General features: G+C 41.8%; 1 protein-coding gene across 1 annotated transcript in view; it reads left to right on the forward strand.

Moving 5' to 3' along the window:
• pid1 (phosphotyrosine interaction domain containing 1) overlaps positions 1-12,627 on the forward strand; it is a 33,065-nt gene extending 20,438 nt beyond the window's left edge. Inside the window, exon 3 of the mRNA XM_078246438.1 lies at positions 11,551-12,627. Within this exon, the coding sequence (XP_078102564.1) occupies positions 11,551-12,051 (501 nt within the window). The 3' untranslated portion in view covers positions 12,052-12,627. The remainder of the gene's footprint in view (positions 1-11,550) is intronic.
• Positions 12,628-12,894: the final 267 nt, after the last annotated feature.

Here is a 12,894-nt window from a genome sequence, read left to right on the forward strand (position 1 = left end):
GTTCAAACGCAGTCTAGATTCAGGTTCAGGTTAACTAGTGTGTTGTCTCTGCTGGCACTTTTACTCGTCAGTGGAGGAGCCAGACTGGGCAGCAGTTCAGGGCTTCCCTCAGATCCACAACCACTTTCACTGTTGTACTTGTTATCTCTACGGTGGGAGTCAACAGTTTCCATTAATGTTAGACCTGGGCAAAGAAACATTGACACAGTTCCAGAGTACAAGCCTTTTTCTAACATGTGCAAGTTAGAATCTTCCCAGTGCCACTAAAATGTTCTGTGTTTACACTGGTGTGACTAGAATCACGATGGCCTGATAAACATATGACGTCTCTGCTGTAAGTATGTATGCTCTGCCTTTATAACATCTGTATAGTGTTGCACAAAATATTCTCTGTGCAAAAATCTGGATCAGATGAACCAAATCGTGTACAGTAGTTACAGTATTTGTAGCGGCGTGTAGTGGCATGACCAAATAGCATGTGTTGGTAAGGAAAAAAAGATCTTTAATACTCTCTTTGCATTTGCATTGCAAATTTGTGTGGCTGAGACCATATTTTGTGGCCAGGAATTGAAAAGGTAACTCTACCAGTGGACACCAGTGTCACTGGAGTGGAAAGTTAATGTGTAGCTCAGCTTAGACACATTTTATTGCCATCATTGGAGTATGGAGAATCTTACCATATGTATGGAAGGGGTTGGAAATGTGAAAGCTTCTTTCATATACACTGAGGTGCTTCTGTCTTGACTTACATTGAAACACTGTTTTACACACACACACACACACACACACACACACACACACACACACACACACAGAGCATAATTTTCTCACCACACATCACACAAAACGGGCAAATACACACAGCACTTAAAAAAACCCTCATCCATCTTTGCATGCTGTGGCAAGCGGGGCCAGCTGCACTGTGCTGATTCAATAAGTTTAGAGGAATGTTAACAACTTCTCCAGGAATGCTGCATTCCTAAGCAGTGATTTCCCAGTCATGTTGGGGGATCCAGACGCAGGGGCCTACTGAGGGAGAACGCCAGGATAAGCGCCGTCTCTGACAGTGGGACAGTTGTGTTTTATCTATAGAACATGCTGTATCATTTTTATATCGGCCTCAGTAACTGTCTTAGTACTACCTAGACAATACTGGATTTTGGGGGCCAATACTATACATATATTAATATTTAGGAGGTTAAAAAGTCCACAATAATGGATTTCATTTTTGTACCTAAACATGTGACACACAAACACATTTTTGATAAAACCCCATACAAGTATAACCCAGATACATATTAAGAGGGACATGTTATTTTATTTCTGTACACTACATTTGAAGTAAGGAGACAGTTAGCTTAGCATAAAGACTGGAAATAGGGGAAAACAGCTAGCAAGTTGGACTAGTTTCTAGGCCAGAACTAGTAACTTCTTGGATTCTCCGCTGGTTGCCTGGCAACTGGTAATAACACCCTCCAAACCCCGCAAATTGTCTTTATTATGCTTCTGTTTTTGTACGGATTAAACAAACCAAATATAGCATGTTAATTAGTGAGCTGTAAAAGTGTTTTCAGAGCCAGGCTATCTGTTTCCCCATTTCCGGTCTTTGTGCTAAGCGAAGCTAACAGGCTGCTGGGTGTAGCTTCATATTAACTGTACAGATATGAGAGTGGTATCAGTCTTCTCATCTCAACTCAACTATCAACTCTCGGCAGAGAAAGTGAAATGTTCAACTATTTATTTTAAAATAAGCTTGTAGCAAGCCTTATGATTACATGGATATGCTAAAATGTCCATCAACATAAATTTGCCACAGGACACTGTACTATTGTTATTAACTTCTTTCTTTTTATAAATGATCTGAAAGTAGGACTTTTTGAAGTTATACTTTCGGACACTGATAATATCAGGTATTTTTCTTACTTTTAGCAAACGTCGTTAGGTCTCCACTGCCAGATACAAGTCCAATATGTTTCCAAATAGTCACCCATTGAGCCATTGAGGCATGCACAAGAACAATCATATTTTCACACTGACCACTCATCTCGTGCCATTTGGAAAAGAAAACAAAACTTTTACTGGTTGGAACACAATGCGACCATGGCGGGCAAAGAAGGAAAACAGACACAGATTGAGAGAGGTTTGTTTTGTCTGCCCCACCACTGTGTCCTTGGACTAGCATCTGGGAAAGGGCCTAATGCTGAAATGACGACTTTCCAGAAGTGTAGCTGACTGTTTGTGCCTTCACATCACAGTCTGTTCCCAGACCTGATTCGACAGGACCAAACTGCTCTCCTCAACAACTGCCTCCTTGTTCTGCTCCCCGTCCCTCTTCCTGTCATCTTAGCCCCTTTCTTCTTCTTTCTCCATGTTCCCAAAGCCTCTCTGTAGGGACAGGTATCTCCTCATTGGTTCCTCCAAGTCTCTCTTCCTCCTTCTCCTTTTCCCATACCTCCTCCTCTTTTCTTCTCATCCCCTCTGGTCCTTTCTCTGCTGATAGCCGAACCAGCTGTGATTCCAGCAGCACAGCTGCCCGAGCTCTGCACCTCTCATACACACATGCGTGCCTGTGTGCTTATACACAAATACAGACTCGTACAGACACAAACAGTGTGTGCTGTGTGTGAGTGGACCAGGATGTTCCTGTCTCTCTTCCCACCGGCTCGCTTGCTGGGCTGCGGATGTTTTTTCTGTCTCCCTCTGTGTATCCCTCACTTTCTTCTGTCATTCTTTGCATTCAATTACTTTTTTATCAGCTTTGCTCTCCATCGGTTTATAACAATATGTTTCTCTCTCTGTTTCTTCCTCCCTGCTTGTCTGTCTGTTTCTCATTTTGTCATTCCATAATTGTGGTTTTTCAGGCATTGTTGGGTTTGCATCCAGTGATTTATCAAAAAAAGAAAAGTTGAATGTTAAAATCTGTTTGCCTCATATATCATTAAAGAAAGCATTGTTACTGGCATGTGCTTCAAAACAGTGCTGGCAGTGACAATGTTGCCATTGATGTGCTGCAGTATACTGTATGTGTTATATGTAATAGTTGTCGAGTCTTTTACAGTGTTGTAAACATGCTAATACAGAACTTAATAAGCCAGCATGTACTGTACATATTTGCACAACCTCCCTGATGATTTTTAAACATGATTCTTAGCACAGATTGACTGAGACATTGGGAACTACAGCAGTGACTCACAACCGTTTTGGCTCGTGGCCCCTTAAAATCAGACAATATCTGCTTGTTGGTGGTTATGTATGTTATGAGCAGTTCAACCACAGAGTGATGTTTTCCTTGTCAGATTGTTTCTTTTTTAGAGGCCTAAAAAGAGGGTTTTGTGTAACAGAAATATATAAATGTTTTCTTCTTTGTTGCTTCTTTTAAACCTTCAGCCGGCTGCTGGCTGTAGCTTTATATTTATGGTACAGACATCTTAGTGGTATTGAGCTTCTCATCTAACTGCAAGATAGCGAATACGGGTATTTCCCCAAAATGTAAACTTTTCTTTTAACTTTTTACTGTACAAGCAGACAAGCTAGCAAGGCTACCAAACACTTGCTTACTGATGATTACAGAGATGACTTCCACCTGCAGGCCGTAGAGTCTCCATATGTAGGTGAGAGAGAGAGAGAGAATAGAATAGGACAATATCCTCCGTAAACTAAGAGTCAGTAATGGTGGCCACATGTCTCACCACACGTTTAACCATGCTCCTCCCCTCTCTGTCTCACACTCACCAACACTTGCACTCCATTTCTATGTTTTTGTCTCTGTTCTACGAAGCAGGTATACATACACATGTAGTTTCCTGTCTGCAGCAGCAATCCAGTGAATAGTTTAAAGGGGTGATAGAATGCAAAACCGATTTTACCTTGTCATAGTTGAATAACGACAGTTTGGTGGTAAATATACATACATAGAACCTCAAAATCCAATTGACACCTCTTTCCTCTGCACATCTCACAAGTTGAAACTGGCTCTGAAAACGGGCAAATATCAACGGCTCCTCTTTATTTGGCTCTAGTCTCTATCTTTGTCACGCCCCAACATTTACATAGGCTACACCACTGACCTGAGATCAGGTAGTCTTCTGAATAGGTTGCGCAGATCTCAGAAATTGTATACATTGTTCATCTGCTATTTCATCACTAAATTCACTTCTGAGACTTTTTTATGTGAGAAATCAACTATGTAGAGGTCAAATATGTGCCGTTTTACGAAAATTGATGGCTAATTGCAAATTTTGTCCGACTGTGTGTCGGTGCTGCCTGGGTTGCTGCCTTGCCTCGCCGCCCGGCCTGCCTTCCTTCACAGACCCCGGCCTGCTGTGAGCTAGATGGAGCTCCATCACGGCCGGCAGCCCTGCTCCATACCCGCGCAAAGTCACTGTTTCTGGGTTACTGGACTACCAAATGCCGAGGCCCTGACAGAGCTCCAGGGCCTGCAGCTCGCTGTTCTCTCTCCCCTCTTCCTGCTAAATGGCCGGTGTGTGTGAGTGAGAGTGCGGTCAGCGAGCTTGTTATGCCCGCAATCTATTACCACAGGTTCCAGTTAATATTATAATGGATATGTGTGTTGAGTTATTTAAACAAACGATCGGGAAAATAAACGCCTCTTGTCCGCGAGTCTCATTGATAGAGCCCGCAGGCTCTATCAATGAGAGCTAGCTAGCCTCCTCCTAGACCTCTGAAATTCACAAAAATGCATTAAATTAAAATTGGACAAAAGTGTTAGCTTAGCTTTGTAAGACCTTAGGGTAGCTGTGCTATACATGCCGTGACGAAATTCAAAGTGTAAATATACTCTAGTTATGCCGAAAGTGTAGCTAACTAGCTGCGATCTTTACCCATAGGATTAAAGGGACACTAGCAGCTAACGAAACCCCTCATATTCACAAAAATGCATTAAATTGAAATCGGACACAAGTGTTAGCTTTGTAAGACCTTGGGGTAGCTGTAATATAAGTGGTGTGACGAAAAATATTTGAGCGTTATATAGTTGATTTCTCGCATAAAAAAAGTCTCAGAAGTGAATTTAATAACGAAATAGCAGACCAAACAATGTATAACATTGTACTGTCTCGTCTCCAATGTATGTGTATGTGGTTCCCTCAACCAATCTTCGCGCAGCTCATCTAAATATTCATGAGCATACCATATTTGGATGAAAAACTGTTGTTACAAATAGGGCCATATTCACAGGGTAGTTAAGGGCCCATAAAATAGCAACCGGGCCATTTTCAGCCCAACCAATGTTACATAACCTATTAGGAGACCTTAAGGAACAGTGTGAAATACCCTATATAATCATTCTATCACCCCTTTAAATTTGAACATCCCTCAGCCTGTCAATGTTTGCTCCAATTTTTCTTAGTTGCATTCCTCCTTTGCAGCCTCCAAGGCAGTCGTTCCTGTAACTGTTTTTATTTCTGTCTCCCTTTTGCTTCATATGGAATCAATATTTTCAGTTTGGCGGTATAGAAATGTTAACCGTTAGCTGTAGGAGGGGATGTGAGGATAGAGGAGAGGTGTTAGGGCGAGGGGGGAGAAAGAAGAGAAAACACATGGAAAGTTGAAACAAAGAGGAGGACTCTGTAGCTCTCTGGAATGATCTGCCTGCCTGACTTGCCAGCACTGAGACGACTGGTGAGCGGGCTGCCAGATCAGAGAACAGCAGATGTTTTCTGGTCTGGGATGGATGGATTGATGTATCAATTTTTATTGTTGAGTTGGTGAGTGGTTTGCTTCACATGCTGCACAAACACTGACTTATGCAGGCGTCTGTAGTTTGGCTTGGAGATCCTGACAGCAGCTCATTTCTGTCAGTGAGTCCAACCTAAGTCATGACTTCTGGTATCTGTGCTAAGAGAAATCTAAATGTTACTTCATATGAATTCACTTGCCACATACCGAAGTATTTGCAATCCATCAAAACGTTGCTGAAATATTTTGTTCCAATGCTTTCATGGACTCTCTATGGGCTTCTTTCTTGATTGTATGACTGAATGATGTGAAGGAGGAAGTGAAATTGTATTGAAGACAACTTCATTGCTGCTTCAATTATCCTGTGAGGGTCTGACTTGTCTATAGTTTATGTGCATTCACAGCTAGAAAGAAGAAAAACAGCCTCTAGACGTAGGGTCAGCAGATCTTGTCTTCTATGATTCCTGACTTGGAGAACAGATGTCTGGTTATAAATGTGTGTATTTTATAGGCACCTGTCTAGTCTTACAGCACTGTCACTTTACACTGCTGTCTCATATTGAGTGTCTTGTTGGCTCTAGAGAGCACAATTACCTAGTTTATGTTCTTTATTCTAGCAGTGGTATTTCTACGGTGCCGATGGTTCTGCCCAACGGCTGAATAGTTTCAGTGTTTAACAGATTGGATTTACACTAAGTTTTGCTGCCTTCAGCAAAACACCACAGTGATGACACAATAATCATGAGCCACATATGTAATTTGTGTCAAATAAATCAGAATTTAAACATGACAACCTTAAATACAATTGAACATGTACTTATAGAAGGATGGCAATATACTTGTGCTTAGTTGGCATAAAGGTTCACCTGTTTACATTTTTTGTCTATCATTGATCAGCAGCCAAACCTAATAAACGCCACAATCAGTTTCACATTTAGTGTGTCTGTGTCTTCATAAATGCTCACGTTCAACTTTCCTTATACAGATGTTATGCTCACCTACAGAGCACAGTTTAATACCAGGTGTAAATGGGCTCAGTGTTGTCTTAGCCCTCAAGGAAAAGAATGTTGGTACAGTGAAATGGGTGATTCAAGTACTGCAGCCCAAAAAGAAATCATCCAAGTCCAAAGTTTTAGTGGTGTATTTCTTTTTTGTGAGCACAGCCTTATAAGCAGTTTTTTTTCTATTTATATCTCTCCATCATCTTTCTGCTTGAGCAATGTAACAATTTCCTCTTTAGCTGCATGTTTGGTTTTGACTTGGAAACAAACTGTAAATGTTTGCTCAGTCTGGTGACCTCCTCAACTCACACAATCCTCACTTATCTTTCCCTCCGCCTTACACACACACACACACACACACACACACACACACACACACACACACACACACACACACACACACATATATATATACATACACATTAGAGGATGGATACCCGAACCGAGCCCGATGGGCCGGGCCGGGTTCAGACAGATATTTAAAAATGATGTTTGGGTTTGGATCGGGCTTGGTCACATCAGCGCGATAAGGCATTGAACATTTTAAATTTAAAAAAGCTTATAACGTGCGCTTGTTGCCCTGTGTGCGCTGATGCGTTCTGCCTTCCTACAGTTGCTTAATAATAGTGGGCTTTCCACACAAACAAACATACATGTGTCATTAGTATGAGGAAAAAAATGACATTTTAACTGTCTCAGGCTCGGACATAAATATCTTAATGCCTGTCGGACTCGGGCCAGATTCGGTTACTGCTCTTTCGGATGCGGGCCGGGCTCGGACAGAATCAGAACAGAACAGCCCGATCCGCACTCTAATACACACACACACACACACACACACACACACACCTCCCTGTCTTATACTAGTTTATTTCGTCGTCATGCTCGTCTGGAAAGTTGACAGTTCAAACTGGCCAAATGTTCCAACGCAGACCAGTGTGTTTTGCTATTTATCAAAGGACTACGTTTGTTCGAGGGCTCAACTCCTAATAAATACCTCTAATAAAGATGATTCTTGTCGTTTTTCAACCCCCACCATCTTCCTTCTTTTCTGCCTTTCTTGACCTCTCTATGACCACTCTACCTAACTTGCAGATATGCCAGTCACAAAAAAAATTATCTTTCCCTTGGAGAAAAGAAGGCAACATCAGACTGAATTCAGTCTGAATATGAAGCTGCTGCAACTCTTCCTTTTGGCTCTTTTTTCCAAGTTGTGAACATTATTTAACCAGACACATTAACTAGATCACTTCCTAATTTTCTAACACCAGAGAATACATATATATATATATATAGATTGAGAGAAACATGAACTGCCTTTTTTGTGTTTTGGCCTACTCCCAGCTGCTAGAAGAGAATGAAACGTGGCAAAGCAGTCAGCCTTCATTCAACTAGGAAGCAAGCAATGAGTAGAAACAATCACAGTTTAAACACGTAACTTAATATCAAAATAAGAGAGACAGAGAAAAGAAGTGCACAATGACTCTTTATTGCTGTTTGACATACAAACGGCACACTCTGGATGGTTGATGTATCTTGCTGTTTTTGGATTTGTTGGCTGGCTGAGTGACTGAATGCCTTTTGGCTGCGAGAGGGTGTCAGTGTGGTCGACTAGCAAACCACCCTGCCTCCAGGCTGCTCCTGCAGACCTGTGGTACTCGGCTGAATGATGGATCGGGTGCAAAGGCTGAGTGTCCCACCCCTGCGGTCACCACTAATGAAAAACAGGCATGAGGAGACAGCTGCTTTCACTTCCTCGATCTCTTACTGTTCGGAAACTCGGAATCAATGTCATGTCACGCTGCAATCAGGGTTTTTCGGGGGCTAATCCACCATAGTGGTAGCATACAGTACCAGTGTTTGTTTATATATGGAGCAGATATTACACATGCTACTTTTGAGTAGATTTACCTCCATTCAGTTTGATTTGATTGTTTGTTTCACCGCACCTTAAGACATCATTTAGGGGAAATATGCTACTTCTGTTCATTTACCAATCTACCTGACTGTCACATGAAATATTTTATCTTACCATTAGTCCCATTTAAAAACAAGTAAGGGAATAATGGTGCATCTGAAATCTATCAAATTTCAGTTATTGCTCAGAGTGGAAAGATACTGTATCTCTGATGTTGGCATTATTTTTGTTGTTTGTGTTGCGAACATTTAGCTTACAGACCATTTATATAACTTGTCTTATTTTCATAAATTGGCCTTGAAATAGTTAACGCATGTAACTAACCATAAAACCACAAATTGACGTTTTTACATTTCTGTAAATGTAATAATAAGTGAGCTTTAGAGGTGTTGATACATGTGTTTTAAAATCTTTTGACAACTGTTTTCTTCCTGCTTCAAGTCTTTATGCTAAGCTAGGCTAACTACATTTTGGCTCCAGCTCCATACTTAACATACTGACATGGCATTGATTCTCGTCCCACATTTTAAAAAAGTGATTTGGCAAAGATGAAATGATTGGGGATATATTTCTGTTTCTGTTGCTTTCTATTTCTCATTAGCTTCCTCTTTCTCTACTGTCTGTTTTAGCTTAAATTTCTCCATAACTTTCATTTCCTCTTTTTTTTTTTTTAAAAGGATCTTTTTAGAAGGGTTTTTAGATGAGAAGATCTGTTGTGGGCTTCACAGTTTTACAAAGGGTGCTTGATTTTACAAAAATACTAACGTTACATAAAAATACTACAAAGATTTTGGTGCCTGTCAGTTTTTAAATTTTTTGCAGCTTTATAGTAAATGCTAAACCTGCTCTACATATGACTTAATACTGCCTGTCTAACTGAGAGGCTGGTCTGAGTGACTGGCTGATTGTTCTGCATGCTTACTCTGAAAGATCCCATTCAGTGAAAATCATAGCAGAGAATGAGGGCAGGTAGACTTGACGGTTGCAGACTAAACAAAACGTGTGAAAGAAGAGAAGCAGTCCGATCACGTGTTGAATAAAACAGGACCTGGGCCTCTGCTTTGTATCATTTTCTGGTGCTCTCTGTCAGTCTGGCACTGGTATTTGTTGATCTGCTGGGTGGACATCTGCTGTTGTTGGATAATAAAATGTAAGAACTGAAAAGAATTATAGGTAATAGTTTGCGTGCATTACTTAAGGGAATAGTGTTATCCAAACCACAGAGTGGCTCGACATTGACAGATGTGCATTGAGCCATAAATGCAGGCCATATCTTCTAAAAATGTTCCCGACTGCTTTATGATACACATCTGTCCTTTAGTATTGATACTTATCATCGCACTCATGTTATCAGCAGCCATGTGTGCTGCATGTAACCAGCTGTAATGAACTCTTGAGAGAGAGAGGAGTATTCCCCTGCCCCAGTATAAACACAGACAGGAGTGAAAACTCGGAGTGTTTGACTCGTAGCCGGCTCCTCCTCTGTGTATTTTTATAAAGCTAAAAGAACACCATGTAGAGAAAGCGCACAAGTCAGCCATTATTCCTGGACCGCTCTCACATTGGCCACGTTCCCAAAGAAAACTCCAGCTTTGTTCACGTCTTAACTCTGTCTCCTCCTAACACTGTCCATCTCCTCAGTCTATCGCTCTCCTGGTATGCAGCGTCATTACTATGGTATTCTATGGTACTTGTTGCAGCCACAGCTCAACATATTTTTTTTTTCTCTTTGGGAAATAGCCCACACACATCCTTCAGCATGTCAGCACAGTTACCACAGAAAATTAGAAAAGCCTCTTATCACCACTACAGATAGACTTAACGTACCCCAGTTTTTTTAGGTTAATTAACCTAAAGATGTACATGAACATGGAATTATTTCTGCCTGAAGTGATTTGAAAAGAAAAAGGGTCCACTCTTGATGAAGATAAAGATCTGTTTAGTAGTGATTTGGACCTCCTTACTGTGTATGCCTGTGTTGTCCTCTTAGATGGATGGGCTCTGCTGGTTATTCCTAGGCCTCAACTGCTGACAGAGGGTGACCGGGCTTTTGCAATTTAAGTCCCCAGACTTTGGAAGACTCTGCTCATTGAGATTAGACAGGCTATGTCTGTAACATCTTTAAATCCTTTCTTAAAACAATCTTTTATAAGCCTCTGTTAATAGTCAATATGTTTTATCGCTCCACTTTTGACATTCAATGTTTTGTATCTACTTTCTAACAGTATTTCATTGTCCCTGTGTCTTTTCCTTTTAACTTTGTAAAGAAAAGTGCTTTATAAATAATCCTAATAATAGACTCTTTCGGTATGACAGAGAGCAGTCCCACTTCCCACTTTTAATATTGCATCAGTGTTATTTTTCCCTTAATCTGTACATTCGGTGAAAAACTGCAGTTTTTAAAGGTGTATGTGTAGTCAACTGCATATTTATGTTTGTTTAGTCTCGCTTTGCCACAGCGCTGCGGAGAAGGGTCTGGCTAGTCCACACAGCATTCTGGGATGTGAAAGAAACGTGCTCTGGTTTATTGGCATGTCTTTAAACCAATCACAATCGTCTTGGGCGGCGTTAAGCTCCGCACGGAGCCACGGTGCCACTGCTAAATAGCCTCCGGAAGGAACTTCTTTTTGTGGAACGTGTACATTCTAAGTTGTTTTAGTCGTGCAACAGAAAACTCAGATTGGACAGATAGTCTAGCTAGCTGTCTGGATTTAACTTGCAAAGATCTGAGGAGAAGTTAACCATGCCAAGTTTAAAATTACAACACAAAGAAAGAGTACGGTAACGGATATCTGGCTGAAAAGGACATACGGCAGAATTTCCTGGCGGCAACAGAGCAATCCCGGAAGTGGAAGGTCGCCGATAACGACTGTTTGTTATACGTGGTGTTGTGAAAAAACCAGTCTAATAGTATTTGTGTGCGTCTTCCTACAGGTGGCCTACCTGGGTAAGGTGACTATCTCTGGGACCCAGTTCCTGTCTGGCTGCACAGAGTCGGCGGTGGTGGGTCTTGTGGAGCGTTGTGGCCTTGCTCAGCAGCAGGGCAGCTGCCCCGAAGGCAATTCTCTGCTGGAGATCAGGCCCTTCCAGGTGCGTCTTCACCACCTGGATGAGCACGGCGAGGCCTCAGTAACCATGGACACCTACCAGGTGGCGCGGATCGCCTACTGCACAGCTGACCACAGCGTCAGACCCAACGTATTTGCCTGGATCTACCGGGAGATCAACGATGACCTGACCTTCCAGATGGACTGCCATGCTGTGGAGTGTGAGAGCAAGTTGGAGGCCAAGAAATTGGCACACTCAATGATGGAAGCCTTCCGCAAGACTTTCCACAGCATGCGCAGCGATGGGCGCATCCACAAGAGTGGCTCATCGGACGACTTTGCTGAGGACTCATCCACCCCTGAAGACTCGACCCCAGACGACGGTTGAACTAAAACTCACCTAAACTGATCTCCATCCTAACTAAGCGAGGGGTGACTGGAAGGATGGACAGATTACCTGTTCTCTCTCATTCTCCCACCTACTATCTCATTCTGTTATCAATTTGGAACAAAATTAAGTGAAACTGTGAACCAACACACCCAGGATAATGAAGTAGCTTTTTAATACTGTAAATGGAAGGTAGATGAAAAAGGAGTTACAAAAGACCTACATTTACATACAGGGATAGCAAAGTGCTGCCACATTAAATAAATGGCCCTCAAAGGCCCACAGGGGTCTTTTAAGGACCTCTGTAAATGCCCTCAAGAGATTGACTCGACATTGCCAACTCCATTTTCAACCAAGTTTGTGGTTCTTAAGCTTTTTCACCCAGGAAACAACAACGTTTAGTCCCTGTTCTTCTGACCCCAGCTCATGACAACCTATTGCTACTCTTGCCATGTAGGGACCCAGCAGAATAGGCCTGTGACCTATTCCGGGTCCCAACCCAGAGTTTATGAGACTGTTGGAGCACATAAATTCTTTAAATGTTTAATTATGTGGATCTCTGTTACAATGCCTTTTGACCTTGCTATTTGCAAATAAGGATGTGAAAGAAAAGCTAAGCCTTTAAGCACTATTCATATTATCACTATGGTACCTTAGTCCAACCCCAAAATTATTTGCCGGCACGTCTGTCATGTGAACGATCAAGCCGGAGCTTCTACCGCCATCTCCGTATAATAGGTACTGAAAGATTCAGAGTATGCATACGGTACCTGGGAGAATATAGGTGCTACATAGATGTTTCATTTTAGAAGTTCTCACAGGGCTGAAAGCCTAGGCCTGTCT

Source organism: Sander vitreus, chromosome 3, assembly GCF_031162955.1.
Source record: "Sander vitreus isolate 19-12246 chromosome 3, sanVit1, whole genome shotgun sequence".
In the NCBI taxonomy this organism is placed as follows: Eukaryota; Metazoa; Chordata; class Actinopteri; order Perciformes; family Percidae; genus Sander; species Sander vitreus.